The following is a 22,142-nucleotide window of genomic DNA, read 5'->3' as shown; positions in this document are numbered from 1 at the left end:
ACTGAGGAACCTATATATAGGAGAACATTTTAACTTTCCCATACTGAACCGAATCAAAAAAAAAATGTGTTTAAACGAAAGTACTCTTCAATACGAGTTAAACGAGCTATAGATCATTAAAAACGGTGGCCTACATCCGGAGAAAACACCACTTGAAATGAAGCATCTTCACACATTTTCAGCACTTGCACCATATTCGAGTTAATAGAAATGTTTCACGTATCGAACCACTACATTTGTTTGTGAAAACCGCGCAGGCACTTTTGCTAAAACTTATATTAATTCAATCTGAACATTTTTTCACCGGCAAATCATAAATTAATTTCTGTAAATTTAATTAAAACATTTTAATGAACATTTTAAAAAAACTCACTTATTTGAAAGCCATTATTTCATTTATATGACAAAAATATGACAGCTATAATGATGGTGTATGTAGTAGATCAGTGTTGCCATGCTTCATTTAAAATGTGCGCGAAGATTATGAAATTAAAAAATTTGTTTCTTCACAAAATTTTTGGAACATTTTGGAATTTTAGGTATTTGTACATTTGGTATGTTGGTTTCAATGAGTAACGTGTGTTTAGGGTTAAAATGTCCAACAAAATGGCGGACAGCCACCATCTTGGAAATTGTATTAATTTTAATTTAATTTAGGCTTATATGGCACGACACAAACATAGTTGACGTAAATTGCTAATCATATAGTTTCCTTGACGTAAAACTATTTTCGATATTTCAAGATCATGGCGACCATCTTGAAATTACGTATTTTTGAGATATTTTCGGCTATGTGGCATGTAGAGAGTTGGGATAAAGTGTCAATTGTACAGTCTCGTTGTTGGAAAACTGTTTTCTATATTTCAAGAAAATGACGGCCATCTTGAAAGATTGTATTTTTGAGATATTTTCGGCTATACGGCATGTTCACCATAAGAAAACACAATTTTAGATCATTTATCAGAGTTTTTAATGTCCATCGACGTACCCAGTGCATTAAGTGATTCCCAGTGTATGATAACTTGGCGCAAAATATCATAAGTGGAAACAACTTAACTGACCGGTAACATCGATGACTGTTGAGACTCGAAAATGTCTCAAAATGTTCTGAACTAAAAAAATGCCCACTGTAACTGTACGGTATGTAGACTAGGGATAAAGTGTCGCTTGTAGAGCTTGCTTACAGTCGAGGAAATTTAGATTTCGGGTTTTCCAAAGGTATTAATCTTATTTAACCCACACTTTATCCCACAACAATGGAATCCATAAATTTAAATTTAGTTAACACAACGGTCACAATGACGGCGCTGCAGTCACGATTTCAAAATGTGATATAGGGTGGCTAATTAAATTTTGGTTTTAGCTACATTTTCTCTTGGTTTTTAATTATTATATTAGGCTTCTAAATTAAGAGTAAATTTATGCAATATAAACCGTTTGAGTTTGAAAAAAGATGTTTTGTATCAGTGAACGATATAGGATAGCGTTCAGTACGTCTCAACATACAAAAGAACGTAAAATATAATTGTACATTTAGCCACCCTACGTCCGTCATCGCTTCTATTGTCTTCAAAAACATATTGTGTGCTTGTCATGATATGTATCAGACGTTTGTTTATTTATGTGTCTCATCGGTCTCATCTAAAATGCTGGCCAGCAAAATTTTGATCATTAAATTCAACGGCCAAATTGATCTAAATGTTAAAATAATTGTGAATAATAGTGAAGTTAATGTGGTTTTGTTTTCTCTTCATAAAGGAGTTCAGTTCGATGTAAAGTGCGGAGCACCATTAGAAAAAAAACTTATCGCTGAAGAATGATCAAAAAGTTGCTGGACGCAATAGCTTCAACTAATGCTTTGCAGGATATAGAATCAAAATTAGAGAAACACCAAGAGCCGTCCATTTGAAATCTTCATCATCATCATTTCAACTAAAGGTTTTTTTTAACGAAACGGAAGTTCGCTCGCAGATTCGGATCGGCACATCTCATTCGTTTTCGCTAAAGCTCGTAGCCGTCGTTAATCATGATTCCCATGAAGAATCGCCAAAAATAAAAAATTGGCAAGGGATGAAGAAACGCCGGCGAAAACAAAGAATGATAAATTTGTCTTTGTTGCGTTTCTTCACACTTTGGCGATTCTTCGTGGTGATTAAACAAATCCTTGGAAATTTATCCTTTTACGAAATTTATCTAAAAGGCGTTATTTGTTCGAAGCTAGTGAATCTATTCTTTTATAAAAGTTACGAAATGCTGCCTGGTTCGATCCTAAGGAAACTCTTATTTTACGTCAGGTAACGGCATCTTGTTCGATCCTAGGGAATTCATACTTCTTTTTTCTTTCTTTCTTTTTTTCTTGGCAATTCATTATTATGGTTGATTTGTTAAATCAACAAGAAAAATCGCCATAATGTGAAGAAAAACCAAGAAATATCGCCAAAGAGTAAAGAAACTCCAAGGATCATAGAGAATTGAAAATTTGTCTTTATGGCGTTTCTTCACACTTCTGAGACTTTTCTTGATGATTTAACAAATCAACTAAATATGATGAATTGTCAAGAAAAATCGCCAAAGTGTGAAGAAACTCCAAATATGACAAATCGCCAAATAATACAATATTGTTGATTTGACTATAACTTTTATTTAGAAAAAGATTGTACGGGACAGTATGTACTGCATATCATATAATTCCTCTCTCGTGTGTTTATCTGTGTTCTACGAAGCCAAAATATAATTTCGGACTACAAGTAAACCGTCTCGACTGCCCAGTAGTTATTTTCCTAAGTTCCTAATGAGTGCAAAAAGGCTATTTCAACATTAGTTAGGAAAGCATAATTTTTATGTGAATGTTTCTGAGGTTTTCCATCTTAATATTTTCATGAAGTTACAAATAATCCACAGAAAATTTTATTACCCTAGAACGAGGTCGGAAAAACATCAAATAAATCAAATAGAAAACAGACTTGGAAATTGTTATTTTGTCTAAAAGTTGATATTAAAATTCTTTGGAAATCGTAAATCGCATAATTGCATGAGCAGGCATCTCAGGATTATAAATCAGGAACTTTGAAGTTCGTCATATATTCATATTCTTATCTTATTCCTGACCAGATTCTGTTTTCATGATTGAGCTCAATCATGAGCTTCACTTATACAAAGAGTTGAATATGCAAAGCATTAATTGTAGCTACTGCGTCCAGCAACTTTTTGATCATTCTTCAGCGACAAGTTTTTTTTTCTAATGGTGCTCCGCACTTTACATCGAACTGATGCAAATTCCTTTATGAAGAGAAAACAAAACCACATTAACTTCAGTATTATTCACAATTATTTTAACATTTAGATCAATTTTGCCGTTGAATTTAATGATCAAAATTTTGCTGGCCAGCATCTTAGATGAGACACATAAATAAACAAACGTCATGACAAGCACACAATATGTTTTTGAAGACAATAGAAGCGATGACGGACGTAGGGTGGCTAAATGTACAATTATATTTTACGTTCTTTTGTATGTTGAGCCGTACTGAACGCTTTCCTATATCGTTCACTGATATAAAACATCTTTTTTCAAACTCAAACGTTTATATTGCATAAATTTACTCTTAATTTAGAAGCCTAATATAATAATTAAAAACCAAGAGAAAATGTAGCTAAAACCAAAATTTAGTTTATCCACCCTATATCACATTTTGAAATCGTGACTGCAGCGCCGTCATTGCGACCGCTGAGTTAACTAAATTTAAATTTGTGGATTCCATTGTTGTGGGATAAAGTGTGGGTTAAATAAGATTAATACCTTTGGAAAACCCGAAAACTAAATTTCTTCGACTGTAACTCTAAGCATTACCCAAAACTTCCAAAACAACTGATATCCCACAAAAACCTCAAAAAAAGGAAAAGGTGACGCTAGGCTAGTAAAAAATTCAACTTCCAAAACATTTGATATCAGTTTTAGTGACGCATTCTACGCCTAAACGTAATCAATTTTAAACAAGAAAATATGTCGACGAGAATTTTATCGATGAGATTTTACAACGAAAATTTTACAAAAAAATGCGTCACAGGTGGCAGATGCTGAGGAAACCCCTCCTACGACAAAAATCATCTGCCATTTGTGACACAATTTTTTTTTGTTAAATTTTCGTTGTAAAATCTCATTGGTAAAATTCTCGTCGACATATTTTCTTGCTTAAAATTTATTACGTTTAGACGCAGAATGCGTCACCAAAACCGATATCAAATGTTTTGGAAGTTGAATTTTTACTAGCCTAGCGTCACCTTTTCCTCTTTTGAGGTTTTTGTGGGTAAAATAAAAGTACAAGGAAGTGGACGTCGATTATGCGTTTTTTTTTTTTGCTCGGAGGTCCAGACTGCACTTGTTATTTGCCGTAAAACGTTTTCATACAATTTTTCAGGTATACCTGAAACATGAAACCTGACCTGGCATAAAAAAACGGGTTCAGGTCAGCTTTGTCTTTTTGAATGTTCACGTAGTCATATTTTGACTGCGTTCGACCGCTTTATGCGGAAATGAACGAGAATACGACCAATGGAATGTCATAAACTGTGTATCCCAAAAAATATTCTAACAGTGGACGAAGAACCGAATTTTTCAAATTTTAAATGTTTGCGCTAAGTACTAGAACATTTCACCTAACACACAATCACACTTATGTTCAAATACCAATTACATAATTTTGTTTAAATGAAAAAAAAAAAAAACAAATTTGTACAATCATGAACATTCAAAAGTGCCGCCGTGGCATCAACATCTCATTTTTTGCAGTCCCTCTCGCATGTGCCTGAGTCACAATATGGAGAGGAGAACTGCGTCACGAACTCCGCTACCGCAATGTTACTGATTCTTGAGAAAATACAAGGGAGTTGCGGGAATCGTTAATAATTTTTACAGTGGCTCATCATTACAATTGGTTAAATCCTACATTTAAAAAAGATAAAAGTTGAACTTGCGAAGATTATTCTGTTCAGTAAATGGACAATAAAGCCGACAGTGTGAAAGTGTTAAGTTAGCATTTTTAAAGGAGATATTTACATCGGTTACATAAAGCTTGAGAGTGACACTATTTACCCAGTAACTATAAATTAGTTGCTGATTCCATCGCAAGAAAACAATAAGAAATACAATTACAGCTAAATTAGCATAAAAAACAGAAAAAAAAACACTTTTCGGTCATTTTTTAATATCTCCGAAAAAGAGCCAAACATTAAATTCCTTTATACTGGTCTTTTTAAAAAATGCTAACTTAACACTTTCAGACTGTCGGCTTTATTGTCCATTTACTTAACAGAACAATCTTCCCAAGTTCAACTTTTATCTTTTTTAAATGTGGGATTTAACCAATTGTAATGATGAGCCACTGTAAAAATTATTAACGATTCCCGCAACTCCCTTTCAACATCAGTAAACATAAAAAACCGCAACAATAAATAATCGAAAATAAAGACGTGGATGTCTCAGTAATACAAATGCTAATCACAAATTCGGCCATCCATCCACTTACATCATCTCTTATATAATTTGCTTACGTCCTTTTCCGGGAAGCAATTCAACAAATGTCTACTGTAATTGTATTGTATTATTTGGCCGTTAATGAATTCGATGACAACAGTGAAAAAAAGTTGATTGAATTGTAGGTTGAATCACCCTGACCTTCCGCAACAAGACAATGTTCAAGCTGATTAGTCATGTGAGACGTGCAATTTAGCAATTTTTGCGATAATAATGTGTAATGAAGCAAGTGTTTGCTCATTTAATTTTTATTGTCTGGTTAAGAGGCATCGGTGCTCAGTTAAAATTGTAGCCCACATTTGCGTGTCTCTTATTTCATGTTTGATGATATCTCTTCATCAGAATTCTTTTCGAAAAATGTATGACCGCAATAACGACCACGAATGTGTTAGCTTTAAATAAAAATAATTTTGGGTTGTAGTGAAAATGAATTCTAGGGGAAAGATATAATCAAAAGTAAACTAAAAACCAGCATTTACAAAACGGTCGAATGTATGGTTTTCAGCAAAGCATCGATGCCTCTTAAATGTCTAGATATACATTTGTTTACATTTCAGCCATTGATAATGCTGCCCGATTTGAAGGCAATATGGTGTAATATTTGATATTATAAATTAGAATTAGATTAAATTTCAATGATACATTTATCGCCTATATTTTTTGTCGTCGTATACTGGTGCATTATGGGATGCAATACGATTTGGTATAGTTGTATACAAAATCTATTTTTCTCTATCTCTTCAACAAAAAATTCATCTGTGATTCTTATCAAGGAGTAAGTGCTCCTGTGTCTTACCAATACAGGTGTATTGGAAAAGCACTAGGCTAAGATTTAACTGAAATTCCGCCGAGAATCTCTTATAGTAGCGTTTTTGCACCAAGCTCGTCCTACTAAGAAAGTCTGTACATCCAGTGGTCTTTACATTTTGTTTCATTAATCTTTTAGAAACGGCAAGTGTATCGCGTATTCAATCTGTTACACTTCCTTCACTTAGCCTATTACATAGTGTTTAACACAAAATCTTTTACTTCACATGTTCAATAGAACTTCCATAAAACTTAAGTGCAGAACTAAGGTTATTTACCTCGAGTTTAAAAGCCTACATTATTATGTCGATAAGTTGGTCGTTTCCGCCAATACAATAATAAATATTACTGCCATTTAATGTCAGTAAGATATTTTATCGTGTATAAGTGAAAACGAGACAACAAAATAAGGCAATGACATGTTTGACATATGATAGAATGATAATTTTCGTTTCACATCCTAGTTGAATAATTTTGAGAGGAAAAGATACACGATAAAACTATATACACGAGTATAACGCTGGAAATATTCCCCTGTATCATAATATGCTATTATTTATTTACTTGCAGCACCCTTTTCAGCGGCTACACCGTTGACACCTGCGATAATTTTCATTTTCACAGGGCTTTGCAAGTAAAACCCCTTACGTAATTGTTTGGAGATTGTTATTTTGCCACGAGGGATTATATCCATTGCCTTCGGATCGGGCTACAAAGCTCACTCTCGCAAAAATAAAAATCTCAAGGACGTAATCTACTGTTACTAGTTAGGTGCAGATAATGTATTAGTCTGGCTAAAATACTGATTCGCATTATTTGAACGTTTTAGAGAATCAATAACAAATGCTTGTTTATTGGCTGCAATAAGTAAAATTAATCTTACCTAATTGTCTTATCAAGTCTGATCTGCTATAAAAATTACTGTAGATGTTATATACCGAATTAGACAGTGCGCGACCGTTGATGAAGCGATATCATTACCTTGTTAAAAGAAAAATTTGTTGAAATGGATTTTCTAGTGTTTACTATAATTGCACTGTTTCTGTACGGAATTCACAAATTTGTGACGCTTAACAATGACTATTTCCGAAAGCGAGGTGTTGCCCACATGAAACCAACATTTTTATTCGGGAATATGATTCCATTTCTGTTTCGTCGACAGTGGTTTAAATTTGCAAAGACAATGTACACGGCCTTTCCTCGCCAGAAGTAAGTTCATTTAGCACACATTTTTGTCAGAGAGTGAAAATAAAAATGTTTCAACGATTAAGAATTATCGGAATGTTCGACATGCGCCAACCGTTTTTCTGTGTACGTGATCCAGATGTGCTGAAGCAATTGGCCGTTAAAGATTTTGATCATTTTGAGGACCATCGAATGTTTGTGGATGAAAATGTCGACGCTTTGTTCGGAAACAGTTTGATTTGTCTGAGAGGCATGAAATGGAGAGATATGAGAGCCACGCTGTCGCCAGCATTTTCCGGCAGCAAAATGAGACAAATGTTCGAATTGGTTGCGGAATGTGCTGATGAAACATCGTTTACAATTAAAGAGAATGTTTTGTTGGCCGGTGGTCACATTGACTGTGAAATGAAAGATTTATTCAGCAGAATGACCAATGACGTAATCTCATCCACAGCATTCGGACATAAAATCAATTCATTTGCAGATCCGACGAATGACTTCTACTTGGCTGGGAAACAGTTTATGAAATTTAGCTCACCATTGGCTGGTGTAAAGTTCCTAGTAATGTTACTGTTGCCGAAGGTCGCAGCTTTCTTAGACATTAACTTCTCCAATTCCAAAGTGATGAATTTTTTCCGGTCGATGGTTTTGAGGAACATGGAATGTCGAACGAAGCAGGGACTGTTCCGGCCAGACATGATCAACATTTTGATGAACGTTAGACGAGGAAAAGCTAACGAGGTGCAATCAGCCGAAGAAACCAATGCTGAAGGCTTTGCTACGACAGTAGAGTCGACAATCGGAAAGAAAATCGTCAAAAGAGTGTGGACAGATGATGAACTTGCAGCGCAGTGTTTCCTATTTTTTCTTGCTGGTTTCGATACCAGCTCATCGATGTTGTCTTTCCTAAGCCATGAGCTGACTATGAATCCAGACATTCAACAGAAACTGTACGATGAAGTACGACAAACATTCGACAATTTGAACGGACAACGACTAACGTATGACGCGTTACAAAAGATGAAGTACATGGATGCATGTATATCCGAAGGGTTAAGACATTGGCCACCCGCAGCAACAACAGATCGAAGGTGTGTCAAAGACTATGACTATGACGATGGACAAGTTAACTTCAAGATAACGAAGGGACAGTATTTTGTTATTCCAATTTACGGTCTCCATCATGACGAAAAGTACTGGCCGAATCCTTATGTTTTCGATCCTGAACGATTCAGCGAGGAAAACCGGCATACCGTTAACACTGGTGCATACATTCCATTCGGACTAGGGCCTAGAAATTGCATAGGTACAGTTGAAGTGACTGTATTTGTAGTTTCCATTGGTGAATAATAGTATTTTACATGCTACATGCGTCGCAAACCGTACATTTCATGTTCCAAGCACAACATAACATAACAGATGAAAAGTCTCGTTTTCGTGTTGATCCGAGGCGTAGCCGAGGTCAATAAACAAATTAATGGATTTTACATGCTGAGGGCGTCGAAAGTAGTTCTTGAAACGTGAAAAGTACCGTTTTCGACGCATGTAGCATTTGTGCGGTGATAATAACCTTACTTTCTCCACCCCCTGACATTTGGCATTTTGATGACAGCTCAGACGATTTTTGCTTATAAAAATGTTAAAATGCTTTTGTTTCGTGGACAAAAACGATAATTCACACGTCAAGAACGTTGTGTTACCCTCAGGGAAATCTTTCGCTTTTGTTGGATATTCCCATTGTATTCCTCGGATAACAAATGAATATCTATTTTTTTGAAACAATGACAAATGCATGCATGCAGGTAGCTCTTACCCTAGTGTATAGTATATTAAAAATTTTGTTTAGTTGGATTGAAACCGAAGTTCGTTAATCCGAAGAGATTTTTGAGTCTGTAAAAAAAACTTTTTTAAACAAAACTAAAATAAACTTTTTACGTGGTAAACCTTCTACGGTTTACGTGGTGATGGAAGAAATGTAAGGAGAGCGCAAGTAGAAACCAAAAAGTAGAAACTTAACCTTAGTTTTGTTTAATGCAAAAAAAAAACATTCGAAAGATAACATTAAACACTGTACATAGCTTACAGAGAAAGGCCGGAAGCTTAACTCCGACCAAAAACATTTTTCTCTAATAACGTCAGTGGATTGTGGATAAGTGAGCTTTTGTTTTCGGTTTCAGCCACCTACAACTAAAAAATATAATTAAAAGTCGCTACACAAAGCTACACCTGTGAACACCTAAAAGTGCCACCGATCGCGATATCAATTTCTTATTTGTTTAGTCACGTTGACTTAATGTGTGGAGCAGTCATGTGAGCAGTGGACTAATAAAAATAAGAGATTCATATCACGGTGCCACTTTTAGGAGCTCATGACTGTATGGAAAAGTTGACACAAATTACTAAACATTTTTTCATTCGTTAGGATCCCGATTTGCACTGATGGAAGTAAAGGCGATTGTCTTCTATGTGCTTTTAAACTTTAAGTTGGAACCGAACGAGCAGACACAAGTTCAACTCAAACTGTTGAAAACGCCGTTCTCTTTGAGAGCAGAAAAAGGTGTAAACGTACGGCTAAAGCTAAGGAAATGACGGGAAAAAAATCAAATGTGGCAAGTGTATGACAGATGTCTAACTTCTCTGCCGTAATTTGTATGAGGGACTTCGTAAAAAATAAAAAATTAAATTGTTGATTGAAACTGTTCAGTGAAATGTAAAGCTGCGCCACTCGACTGGAATAGAATGCGCCTTTCTTTGCAAGAAATATCTTCTCCCAGTTTTACGTAAATTTTTGAGAAATAATATTTTCATATTGGTTCCATGAAAACTAAAACATCTTTCGATAAAATCGTTCTACTTCAGCCGAGAGCCGCCGCTTATCATTTTTCTGACACTGTTGCACAAAATATTTAAAACTACTAAAAATTCGTTTGCTTTAACTGTTAGCGAAAATCGACACTAATTCGAAAGAAAAAAATGATTTTTTTGGCGTTGCAATGAGAAAAGAGAAACAAACTTTTTTAAATAAACTGAAACTCATTCGAAAATTAAATTTGATAATATCGACAAGTTAATGTGATAAAAAATAAAATATTTTTGTTCAAACCAAGAAACTACTAAGTCTACTGACTGTCTAATTTCCGATATAAACTAACACTTGGTCAGTTTTTTTTGTAGTTAAATTGGCCCGAAAATTGTAAGATTATGGAATAAAAACGAAGTTAATGCTGACGTAATAAATGGTTAAATCGGGCGATTAAATTATCTTTATTACATTTTTATTTGTAAGATTGTTAACACGTGCGAACGAATATGTTTCGATTTTAGTCATTATCGCTAGTTAAACAGCAGCACAATTTTTTTTTGCAATTCGAGCCCCATAATCATGACCTATTCATGCATCTTCTTGATGTTGTATGGATGGATATTTTTATCTTCATACCTTTCTTGGTCTTACACTGGTAACCATTACGAATCATATCCTGTTATTTTATAGCACACGATGTCGTCCTACCTCGGCCTCGCCTCGGGTTGATAAAATCGACATCTAGTGCGATAAAAATACCTCTTCTATATAAGATTCTTGTTTCAGACTACGTTTTATGTAATTTAGTAAGCGAATTACTCCCGGGCTGGTTGATGTATCTTGGGTGCCACCAAAGTTATTTTCCTAATGCAACCTGAAAGGCTTTTTTTTTAGCGAATGAGAGGTTTCCAGCTCGAGCCGTATAGGTGAGTCGAACTTCTGGAATTGCGATTTTTCAACACTAGTTAGGAAATGGTTATTTATAACATCGAGTGGAAAGTACTTTATGAAGCTCTAGATTTGTAATTATAACTGACCCGACGCATCTAAGTTTGCAAATTTTACACATTATGATGCATTTACAAGTTGCTGAGATGCATAAACATTTTCCGCAAGGGCATCTTCTTCAGTGGCTATATACAATTAATAACAAATTTATTGGCGATAACAACTTCATAAAAAGTACAGTCCTACCTCAATACATGTGACTCTTGATTTGTGTTATCGTCGCTATAAAGAGTTGTTCATTTTCATGCTGATAGCACAAATCTACGGTCACACCACCTCTGAAATTATATTGAGGTAGGACTGTTGCGCGTGCTAGGTCGTTCGTCTGTGCGATTAATAACTAAGAGTATTATGACTAATTTACAAGGTTCGTAAAACAATTGCCAATCTGCAATAATAAAACGTCGGAACTATGAGTAGACGGGTGTTTGCAATGTAAATGTAAGTACTTCATTCAAATCAACTTGATTTTTTTAAATGTTCGTCAAACGAATCACTTTTTTTATTAAATTCGAAATTCTAATTTTATAAAAATTTTGTTGTTGGTTGATGCTTCCTCAGATATAAATTTTTATTGGTGTAAATAAAAGATCTAAAAAAAGACATTCAAGCGTATACGATTCATGATCTAGGTCACATTCGAAAAATACATAACCGTTCAGTGAACACTATCACAATTAGAAAACAAAGACGATCACAGATTTGTCAAGACTGGAGGACATGCGGGCTTGCGTACACAAGATTAACTCAAAATTGAATCGTAGAAAACTTTACGAATATAAAATCAAAATTTGCATGAATAATTTAGTTTGAGTTGATCGTGAACCGATTCAAGTAAAATTGTAAATTTGAGTGGTAACATTTTTCCGGTGAAAATCTTTTTATGAATTTCATTCAGTGATTTTTACAGCAAAACGAAATGACAAAATACTTTGTGAATACAATCGCCAATAGAAACGATTACACGCCACGTTACTATTCGTCATATTTGGTAAGATTCGCCTAAAAGGATCGACTTTTATTGTGATTTATGTCTGCCAACCGTTTTAGAGACATTTTTCAAGATATAAAAATCATTTGTTTTCCACAAATTATTACGTCTTCTCGACTATATTACATTATGAGTGTGTATGGTCAAGGTCACTTTATTTGTAAATTTATAAATTTGTTTACATATAATCATTTTCAACGGTGCGGCACACAAAATATAATTTGAAAGATGTGTTCGTGAAAATGTTTATAAATAAACATGGAAAATCACTTGATTTATAACCAAGTAATATTTTATTGAATCTGTGAAACATTGCATAGGCTTTAATGGTGATCAGTGCATATATGCAATATCGCATGATTCTGTTTATGTTCGGAAAGTTAATGGGAAACGATTTTTAAATTTAGGCACCGTACATTTAACTACTTAAACAGCCGTCGCAGTCCGAAGTGTGACACGCTGTCAACTTGAAATTAGTTTTTATGACAGAAGACACAAAATTAGTCATGAAATGTGGAAATGTAAACGGAAGATCTAGAGATTGTGATCAATTTTCATGGAAAATATCGATTTTTCGTATATCACAGTAGGACTGAAAAACATTTTCTTTTAAAAGTTCGTTAACATTGAATAGCTGCGAAAGTTGATCATGACATATAAGTCCGCCTCTGCGACACTGAGTATTTTCAATATACAAGTATTTTCACGGTGGCCAACATTTCCAACTTTCGTTCAAAGCAGTGTACATTGGGCGTTTCTTAGTAATTAATTAATGCGGAATTAATTTTGTAGGACAAGTCTAAGTCACAAGTGTGGGCTTAAGGAAAACGCTTTGGAAAACGAAATTTTACCAAGCGTAGAGTTTGCATATTCGAGCCGAGGTCGAGGTATGAAACTACTTTTGTCAAAATATTAGTTTCCGAAGCGAGTTCCTTAACACATTCTTATCGAAATGGGGCTACTAAGAGTTACTAAGAGTTGCGGGAATCGTTAATTGTTTGTACAGTGATCACATCTAGCGAAAAACGCAATTGTGAAAAGATGTGATTCGCACATTTTTCGTAAAATAGACAAAAAAATGTGATACCAGTAAGTTCTAGTCACATCGTTAAAGTTGTGCCAGAAATTTCGAGGCGTGTAATATAGAACGGACGAGGAAGCTCCCTTTTTGTTAGACCAGTTCGGCAAAATGAATAGCATATTCTAAGGGAATATAATGAAAATGTAGAAAAACGTAGAAGTTTCCTTTTGTATGTTGTTATATATCTTCTTCTTTGCCTGTTTTTATCCACTGCTGGACGTAGGCTTCCCCAATTCTCTTCCATTCCGAACGATCCGTTGCCACTTCTGCCGTAATTTTGATAAAAAACAATTTCCAGTGGAAATAACAAAAGATTTTCCAATAATTCTTTTGGTATTTCATTGGAAATTGTTTTTCTTCCGAATTACGGCAGACTTGTTGGAGTGTCGAGCAATCTCATAATGGGCAATCTGATAAATTTTGCGTGGAATTGATGTATAATTGTTGTATTTTTTCTGTGAAAGAGTTGTAAAAATGTTGGACAAGTGAGGTGTCGGGTTGTGTTTGTGAAATATAACTGATTGTGAAATATAACTGATGGTCAACCGATGGATTATTGTTGTGTGGGTTATATTGTCGTTGCCAGAAATTATGGAATGTAATGTGAATTGGATTTAGTGGATTTATTTAAAATTCTCAAGGGTGGCTGGTCTTTAAGAATTAGCCACTGTAGTAACCAATAAATTATAATTTTTTTCTCAAAACCTAAAAATCCTGAAATTAGTAGTTAATTATTTACATCTGTGTTCGAAAAGCCATCGGTTTTGAAAAAGTTTATTGAAAACATTTTTCGGAACAGTTGTATTAATTGATTGAATTTTGCATATACCAATTTCGCTTAGTGTTCTATTAAATTCAAATAATATTTTCTAGCCGACCTACTACAATAGTTACTACAGTCCATACTATGTAAGTAACTGTTCTCTTTAAAATTAAATTCAGTTTATTTAACAAATAGCTTGTTTCTTAGAGTTCATTGTATCGATATCCATCAAGCTATATAGTAAGCGTAAATATCGACAGATTAGATTAGCTTTTCATGTTTTATTTTTATTACAGTCTAGCATTAATCGTCCGTATAGATACAACATTGACAACAACTTGGACATCCCTGATTACAAATACAGATATTACACAACATTTGTAAGTTCACCTACCGAATGATTGTTAATTAAAAGGAATCAAGAATAATATTGTTTAATGATTAGACACCAAGAACAGTTCCCCCAGTTTGGTCGCAAGCCGACAGATATTCTTTTGTTCATGGTTTGGTAAGATTCAATGTTATGTAGCGACAACTGATTATTAATCGAAAAACATTATTAAGACGTTCAGGGAGGCTGCAGCAGACATTCGTTACTCGACCAGTAAAGTATTGGAAGATATTCGATCCCCTCGTTCAGGTAGTGTGCCACGTTGCACACGCGCTCCAAGTGTCGACACGTAAGTTTCTATCTAAATCTGATGTTTAATTGATTTTGATCATTAATGTTCACAAAACGCAAATTTGCTATAGTGACGGTAATTGGTTGGATTCGGTTTGCCATACGCGAAGAGGTATTTACCCAACTATTGTGAAAGTTTTTGTACTAACATTTTCCGTATGATTTCAGCTGTGAGTCGGGGCAGATTGAGCCAACCTCCCTCATACCACAACATTTCGAAATGCATAGTCTATTAGTGTCTCTGGTTGTGACCCAAAATAATGAGACTTTTCAATTAAATAGCTACATCGATATGAGATGAACAGAAAACGCTCATTGCACCAACGTACATAGAACACTTCGCGAAACTGTCAACTTCGGGGACCATTGGCATTTTTGCAAGAAAATGCAACTTGACGAAAAAATATTATTTTTTTCAAGTTGTATTTTCCATATGAAAATGCCAATAGGCCCAGAAGTTGACAGCTCGTGAAGTGCTCTGTATTCGCTTAATATGTACGCATATCATTATATACTCGCTTGTGTGTTTTTTCCCGATTTTAAAAGCGAACAAAATTAAGAGCGAATGCGCTACACGTGCAAAGATTTATAATTATGAAATATTAAAACGCATCGTTAACTGATTCAGTGTTTGCATTCAAATTTTTGTCAAACTGACGTAGATACATATTAGTTCCATTCATTTTTTTAAAGTTCCCCTCGTTCCCCTCAATGAAGGTGGAGCCAGTCCAGCGAATTTTTTTTAAGTATTAGGGAAAGTCGACGTCGACATTGTGGGATTAATCTTTTCGACAGGAGCGACAAAAATGAGCGATAACCTTTACTTAATGTGGTTTTCTACAGAAGAGAAAAAGGAGTAAAAGATGATTTTGTATCAAAAATTGACTGATAGTTTAAACGAAAGAAGTAGCAGATTTGACAACTATATGGTAAAGGTTGAACTCCTCTAGAAAAAAGCCAAGACGCACTTCATTTGTTATTACCAATAAATGTATTAAGTGACATGGTGTGGAGCTTGGAATAGTAACTTATGCACTGCACATCTAAATACTTACACTGCTAAATACTTACATTGACATGGAAAGAGCGTTCACCTGTCCTTAAGCAAAAAATTGATCTACAGAATGCCTCACTAAAACACAGCAATTCTTTAAAATACATAGTATTGTCACATTACTGTCAAATTTCATCCATATAGACATAACCTCATCATGTCATCATTATTTATATGAAAACCGATATCTGTGAATGAAATGGGGCTCGTTCGGCCAGTCAAAATTCGTGTTTACAGTTACTTGGAACAAAACTATAAGTGAAAGAGCGAATGTCAGTCAAAAACCGTTTCAAATGGAATTGTGACGGAAGTAACTGTGAACCCCTTAAAAAAATGGCGATTTAACCTTTCGGTTAAACTCATTTTTTTTAGTTAATTAACATACAAAAATGTTGTTTAGAGACATATCGTGGAACTAAAAATAAACTTCTGAAACTTAAGTCTTTAAAAGTAAACAAGTTCTAAAAAGTTGAATGTGACGTAGCGATGAGTTAAAAAAATTAAATGGGAAATGGGAAAGTATTTTTAGATATCCCTACTCCTTGTCTTGTGTCCAAATTTTTACGACTGATTCCTCCCTTTTTCGTCGGACGGATGTGTTTTCCATTCCCTTAGGTCTATAAATAGCATTTTAAACAGAAAATTTCTACAAAAAGTTCATTTTAATAATAGAAGACAGAAGTATCTCCGAGTATCTTCATCTTTCATAAAAAAAGGTTGAATAAAAGCTTGGAAATAAATTACCAATAAAACTAATGCATAAATGTATTAGGCATTTTTTTCTTCTTCCTTTAAGTTTAACAACACGAAAACCCATAAAAATGATGGAAAACATTAAAAAAAAGTCAACCTAACAGTACAAAGTCGATTCGTGTGTTCCGTATAGCTATACAATTCTGGTTTTTCGGAAACCTTATATCCGTTTCCAAAATAAAATCTTACATAATCGTTTGCCAGCAAAAGGGTATATCCATGTATGAAATATAAATTCAAATAGACCAAATGGATGTTTTTTTTTTTACTTGGGATATGGTAAGTCATTAGATATTCAAAGAAGCAGTAGACATACAATGGGTGGTGATAGTTGTTGAATGAACTCTTACATTCATACACAAAAAAAAATCGAGTTGAAAAAGGTTTTTTTTTAACCACATTTCACGCTAACTAATGACACGATATTCACGTAAAATTGTACTGAGCGATGTTTCTTTTTGTCGGTATTATTTGTAAATGGTTCCATTGAAATATACTAATGCAAGGAAATATGAAAAATATGTCTCTCAGCGGTATAAAATAAATGAGTGAAAGGCTTGTACTGAATGTTTGTTCAGTGCCGTAGGTGTCGGTTCTTTATTACGCAGAAAGTATTGAATCGAATTTGCTTGATTTCGAATTTTCTCAAACCTATACGGTAAATACTGTCCTAAACTGGTCAGTGCTGACCCTAGCGAAAAAATCTCCTAACGAGATCGGAATTTTGGCAAGTAGTTGGTACAAACGATCATATCAGCAGAATAGATCAGTCTTTTGACCGGAAACTATTTTTGGTAAAACATTTTCCTAAATTTTTCCATATTTTCCTATATTTTACAATATTTACCATAATTTTCCCAGATTTTCCTAGCTTTTCCAAAAATTTCCTACATTTTTCTAAATCTTCCAAAAATTATTTTCGGGGAATGCGGGAAACGACTCACGACCTATCTGGAAAATGGCTAGTTTGGTATGCCAACTTTTATCTATTTCCTAGTTTTAATCGAGTACTAGGAAATAGGATGAAATTTGGTACCATTTGAACCATTCGTTCCGGAGATATGAAGAATTGTACATTGAATGACAAGGGGCGAAAGTAAAAAAAATCAACGTGTGCGAAGGTTGCAGCCCGCGCCGAATGCAAGGGCGGCAATCGCACAAGTTGAATTTTTTTACTTTCGCCCCGAGTCGTTCATACTATTTTTTTTATACCAACTATGAAAAATGCTACGTATCGCAAACTACATCAAACAAAATCTGATCAAAACAATAGAATTGTTCAATTTAAACTTTATAGAGTATTATGATGAAAGAGAAAGAAATATTTTGTCAAGTACCCCAAGACAACTTATAATAGACTAGTCTTCGGTCCTCTCGCTCTCAACGAACCATGTTAAAAGAGAAAGCAATATTTTGACAAGTACCCCAAGGCAAGTTATAATTAACTAGTCTTCGGTTCTCTCGCTCTGATCATAACAGTCTATAAAAGTTCTCGGATACTCTGTACTGAAGCGTTGACAAAACTGGCTGTCTTCTTTCACATAAATAATTCGAAATCAAACCGATAATTCGAAATTACAAATTGTTCGGATTTTCAAATTTTCATAAAAGTAGTCGCTTTATTCTTCGTTACTGTCATCATTAATAAGAAAACGCGTGCCAAAGTAGTGACGAAGAATTGCAAGTGCGGTCGAAAATGGCTCAAATATCGGAAATGTTAGATGAAATCAATGGAGGAACTAATTCGGTGGACATTGCAATGTCTCAAATTGTAATGGAACGTGTTGACAATAATTGGACTGAAGAAATCGACGAGATGGACGTCATAATGTCTCAAATCATCACGGAAGGCGATATAGCCGGCAGTTCCGGTCCAGGAGACATGGAAACCGACAACAATGACGCTGCAGCTGGTTCAGAAATTCCTCAGCACTTGCTGGAAGTGTATGACAAAGCAGTAGGAGAAGTGCTGCCGAAAAAATCCGCAAAACGCTATTTGAATGCGTATGACGTCTTCGTAAACTGGCAAGAGGTCAACCAGACATCAAGTTTAGATGAAAAGGTGCTCATGGCATATTTTTATGAGGCTAGCACAAAATATAAGCCGACGACCATTTGGAGCATGTACTCTATGCTAAAGAGTACGCTAATCCTGAAAAAAAAACGTTGACATTTCGCGGTATTCGCAGTTGGTCGGATGGATCAAACGAAACAGCGAAGGATATGAACCGAAACAATCAAACGTTTTCACAACAGAAGATATCAACCGATTTATTTTGGAAGCGCCAAATGAGACATACTTGGCCATGAAGGTATACAGAGCGACTATTCTGTCAGATTTTTTTAGTTTAAAAATTCGAATTTCGATTGCAGGCAGTATTGGGTTTTGGCGTCGTTGGACTGTGCCGAGGCGATGAGCTAACGAATCTCAAATGCCGTAATGTGCGGGACACCGGCGTAGACATTGTCGTAAAAATTCCTTACACGAAATCCAAAGTACCAAAAAGTTACGTCATTGATGGCGAGCTCACCAATATCATTCGACAGTACGTGACACTACGTCCGCCCGACGCGACAACGGATCGGTTTTTTCTTCAGTATCGGAAAGGGAGATGCATCAATCAAGTGATGGGAAAGAATAATATTGCCAGTGTTCCGAAACAGATGGCCAAGTTTTTGCAGCTGGAAGATCCTGACTCATACACAGGTCATTCGTGTCGTCGCACGGGCACTACGATTGCGGCCGATGCCGGCGCAAGCTGTTAGCTTATAGCAATCAAATGCACTCCGAAATTATGTTCGGCGAAACATAGTATGTTGGTCATACGGATTTAAGTTCTGTGAAAACATAGTTAGCATATAACTTCTGTGTGAAAACTCTAAAATCATTCTGTAATAAATTATTCCACTGACCTGACGTGTTGCTATTTCAGCAACGATCATTCGCAAAGGTACGTCCGCTGTACCTGACAATGTGTCGACTAGCAACGGCGTGCTATCGGGTATAGACGTTTCATCTAAAATGTTTGTTCTTGCTGGATCCGGAAATATTTGGACTGGGAAGGCTGCCGTTTCGGGTGAAACGATTCTGAGTCTGGAAGCAGTTTTCGTGCTAATTTTGAAGGGTTATCCCAGACAATCACCTCGATTCGTAACATCGAACAATACAATAATTGTTGTAATTAGTTGACGATGTGAAAGTTCTTGTTGTTCAATGAGTGTTTGAAGGTCTTTGAAAGGGATACTTTTCCTGTTTTCTCGCATCTCACCGTTCTTTCAGACATAACCTCCCTTAAGTCTCGTTAAATGTTTCGTATATTGAATTTTGAATGATGTTTTTAGCAGGGATGCCATTTTTTAACGTGGATGATATTTCAAACGTCCTTGAGATACTAACAAACGGAAAATAGAGCAAAATACCTCTCACGAGTCTACTAAAACAAGGTAATTTTGAAATTGCCGCTTAAACTTAGTTGTTGAGTGTAACGCCACTGCAACCTATATGGATTGCTTCGGATATTGAGGGGCCCCGTTTTCATTCACACGATGGGGTTGATTGTTCACCGATGAAAAAAATTCAAACTCCACTCTGACATAACACAATTTTCACTTCTGTTTTTTTTTTATGTATGTTCTGGTGAATTTATACAAACTTGAACCGTCAAGATGGTAGTCTTCTTGTGGCTGCAGGTACACACATATTCATTCATTTATTCATTTTTTTAGATTTATATCTAATGTATCCAGAAGTTCCCTATAAATGTGTGCCATAAAAAGTACAATAAATTGAGCGCAAACGCTCTTTTTTATGATGTGAATATTACAGAGTTCAGTTCGTTAATAATGTGTATAATTTAGCATGCTGTAAAATGATAAATTGTAAAAAAATGGCTTCCCACTCACCCATGTGATATACTGACAAGGTCTTATCATATATACAGAACAGTTAATCTAATAAAAAATAAAAAAAAATAAAAAATTCGTTTCACAATACTTAAGTGTATAAGTACATTGTATTAGTACGACATTTTAAAACTTCTTTTCCGTATCATACTTTTTATGCCTCGACGGCTCGCATAATACATGGCGCTCTAGACAGCGTAAAAGTCATCAATCATTCGAGATTTTCAGGCGGCAGAAAAACTTTTCATATATACCAAGAGGTTTAATGGAAAATTGTCGAGCAAATTCTGTTTGATATGCAAGTCACATTTAAATGGAACCCATTTCGAGCAAAATGTACTGATATGAATGATTTCGTTCTCTCAAACATTGTACAGGAATTCGTCTTCACTGGTTGCGGTCGGTTAAATTCTTAACAAAACTTGTTTCCCAACGGTTGTGACAAAAAGAAATAGTGAGAATGGAGAAACTTTTTCGTTTTTTCGTTTTTAAATAAAATTGTATGAGCTCGGATATGAAACTGCATGTAATTTGGTCGTTTATCCTTGTCCGTTCATATACACATTTGTTCCATTTTTATTTCATTTTATTGCTTTGACATCCTCACACAATGGTATGCTAACTTTAATAAGGAAAAATGTGTAAATTCTTGGATCAAGTGCAGCTGAGTAGCTAGTTCCTTTTGGCATTTAAAGTCACATAGAAAGTCACGACATGTTTGTTTCATTAGGTTTCATTGACGTAACCATAGCATCGGTCCAAGCATTTACATTCGTATGTCAGATGTCGAAAAGACACGAAGAAGAGCATAACAAACTTATAGCAAAAGAGATTTTGCAAAATTTGTGAGAAAATTCCATACCTTGTACCTTGAAATTTCAAATCTAGTTCCATTTTGACTTGAGTCATTCCTTAAAAATTTTTGTTGCAGTCGACGAAGGGTTAATTTGGACGATTTGGAGACGATGGACGTCATCCAAATCATCAAAATAAACATTTTGGACATACAGACTCCACACTATTTCATCTGCCGATAAACAGTTTTGCTCTAGATAGGATAAATGCGAGATTATCGTTCTAGGCGCACTGTAGGGATATAAAAAGGACTTTACTTATGTCTTATGACTTACGTTTCTCTGTAAAAATTTCTTTACCTTGGAGTAGAGTGGGATTATCTCTCAAGCCCAAGGCGTCTCTCCTTCTCGAAGATTAACAAGTTTTCCCACTAATAATGTGGGAACCTGGAAGTAATTTCCGGAAGTAGTTTTTTTGTTATTGTCGATAACACGATAACATCAGTGAAATTAGTGTTCCAAGCATTGACGAGTGTGAAGTTTGCGAGTGAAGCGAGGGCCGTAAGCTCCAACTAGAGAAAACAGTCTCCAGTTTCAGACTTAGTTCAATAGGGTGGAATGGAATAAATGTGAAAAGAGTTAAAGCGAATTGAACAAACCAAAGTCACGGTTGGTGGTCCCTTTACTATTATTATCGAAATTCTAAAAATTTTTTATTAATCAGTCAAGGAACCTGACCCACCCATGTGTTGCCGATATTGCTTATTATTTCTTTATTTCAAATT

General features: G+C 35.1%; 2 protein-coding genes across 3 annotated transcripts; both read left to right on the top strand.

Moving 5' to 3' along the window:
• The first annotated feature begins 7,284 nt into the window (after nucleotides 1-7,284).
• On the top strand, nucleotides 7,285-10,130 carry LOC119077574 (probable cytochrome P450 9f2). The gene is made up of 3 exons (XM_037184785.1): nucleotides 7,285-7,549; nucleotides 7,612-8,831; nucleotides 9,948-10,130. The coding sequence occupies exons 1-3, from the start codon at nucleotides 7,347-7,349 to the stop codon at nucleotides 10,112-10,114; spliced, it is 1,590 nt and encodes a 529-aa protein (XP_037040680.1). The 5' UTR covers nucleotides 7,285-7,346; the 3' UTR covers nucleotides 10,115-10,130.
• A 1,908-nt stretch (nucleotides 10,131-12,038) lies between these two features.
• Nucleotides 12,039-15,476, top strand: LOC119077743. 2 transcript variants are annotated; one of them, XM_037185021.1, is made up of 9 exons: nucleotides 12,039-12,191; nucleotides 12,247-12,327; nucleotides 14,282-14,317; nucleotides 14,379-14,411; nucleotides 14,468-14,551; nucleotides 14,617-14,679; nucleotides 14,736-14,851; nucleotides 14,925-14,965; nucleotides 15,022-15,476. In XM_037185021.1, exons 2-9 carry the CDS (start codon nucleotides 12,256-12,258, stop codon nucleotides 15,087-15,089), a joined length of 513 nt encoding a protein of 170 aa, XP_037040916.1. In that variant the 5' UTR covers nucleotides 12,039-12,191; nucleotides 12,247-12,255; the 3' UTR covers nucleotides 15,090-15,476. The 2 variants fall into 2 exon arrangements, with proteins under 2 accessions (XP_037040916.1, XP_037040917.1); XM_037185022.1 differs by lacking the exons at nucleotides 14,282-14,317; nucleotides 14,379-14,411 and having other exon boundaries at nucleotides 12,042-12,191.
• Nucleotides 15,477-22,142: the final 6,666 nt, after the last annotated feature.

The sequence above is a fragment of the Bradysia coprophila genome, unplaced genomic scaffold, assembly GCF_014529535.1.
Source record: "Bradysia coprophila strain Holo2 unplaced genomic scaffold, BU_Bcop_v1 contig_24, whole genome shotgun sequence".
NCBI lineage: Eukaryota > Metazoa > Arthropoda > Insecta > Diptera > Sciaridae > Bradysia > Bradysia coprophila.
The sequence above is the reverse complement of the archived record's forward strand: the minus strand, read 5'-3'. Positions and strand labels throughout refer to the sequence as shown.

What these genes read in the sequence shown, in the direction of transcription:
- LOC119077574 (XM_037184785.1), top strand. Translation starts at nt 7,347, where the DNA reads ATGGATTTTCTAGTGTTTACTATAATTGCACTGTTTCTGTACGGAATT. An exon ending in ACGGCCTTTCCTCGCCAGAA is followed by an intron (nt 7,550 to 7,611) that starts GTAAGTTCATTT and finishes TCAACGATTAAG; the next exon opens with AATTATCGGAATGTTCGACA. An exon ending in AGGGCCTAGAAATTGCATAG is followed by an intron (nt 8,832 to 9,947) that starts GTACAGTTGAAG and finishes TTCATTCGTTAG; the next exon opens with GATCCCGATTTGCACTGATG.
- LOC119077743 (XM_037185021.1), top strand. Translation starts at nt 12,256, where the DNA reads ATGACAAAATACTTTGTGAATACAATCGCCAATAGAAACGATTACACG. An exon ending in ACAGATATTACACAACATTT is followed by an intron (nt 14,552 to 14,616) that starts GTAAGTTCACCT and finishes TTTAATGATTAG; the next exon opens with ACACCAAGAACAGTTCCCCC. An exon ending in CGCGCTCCAAGTGTCGACAC is followed by an intron (nt 14,852 to 14,924) that starts GTAAGTTTCTAT and finishes AATTTGCTATAG; the next exon opens with TGACGGTAATTGGTTGGATT.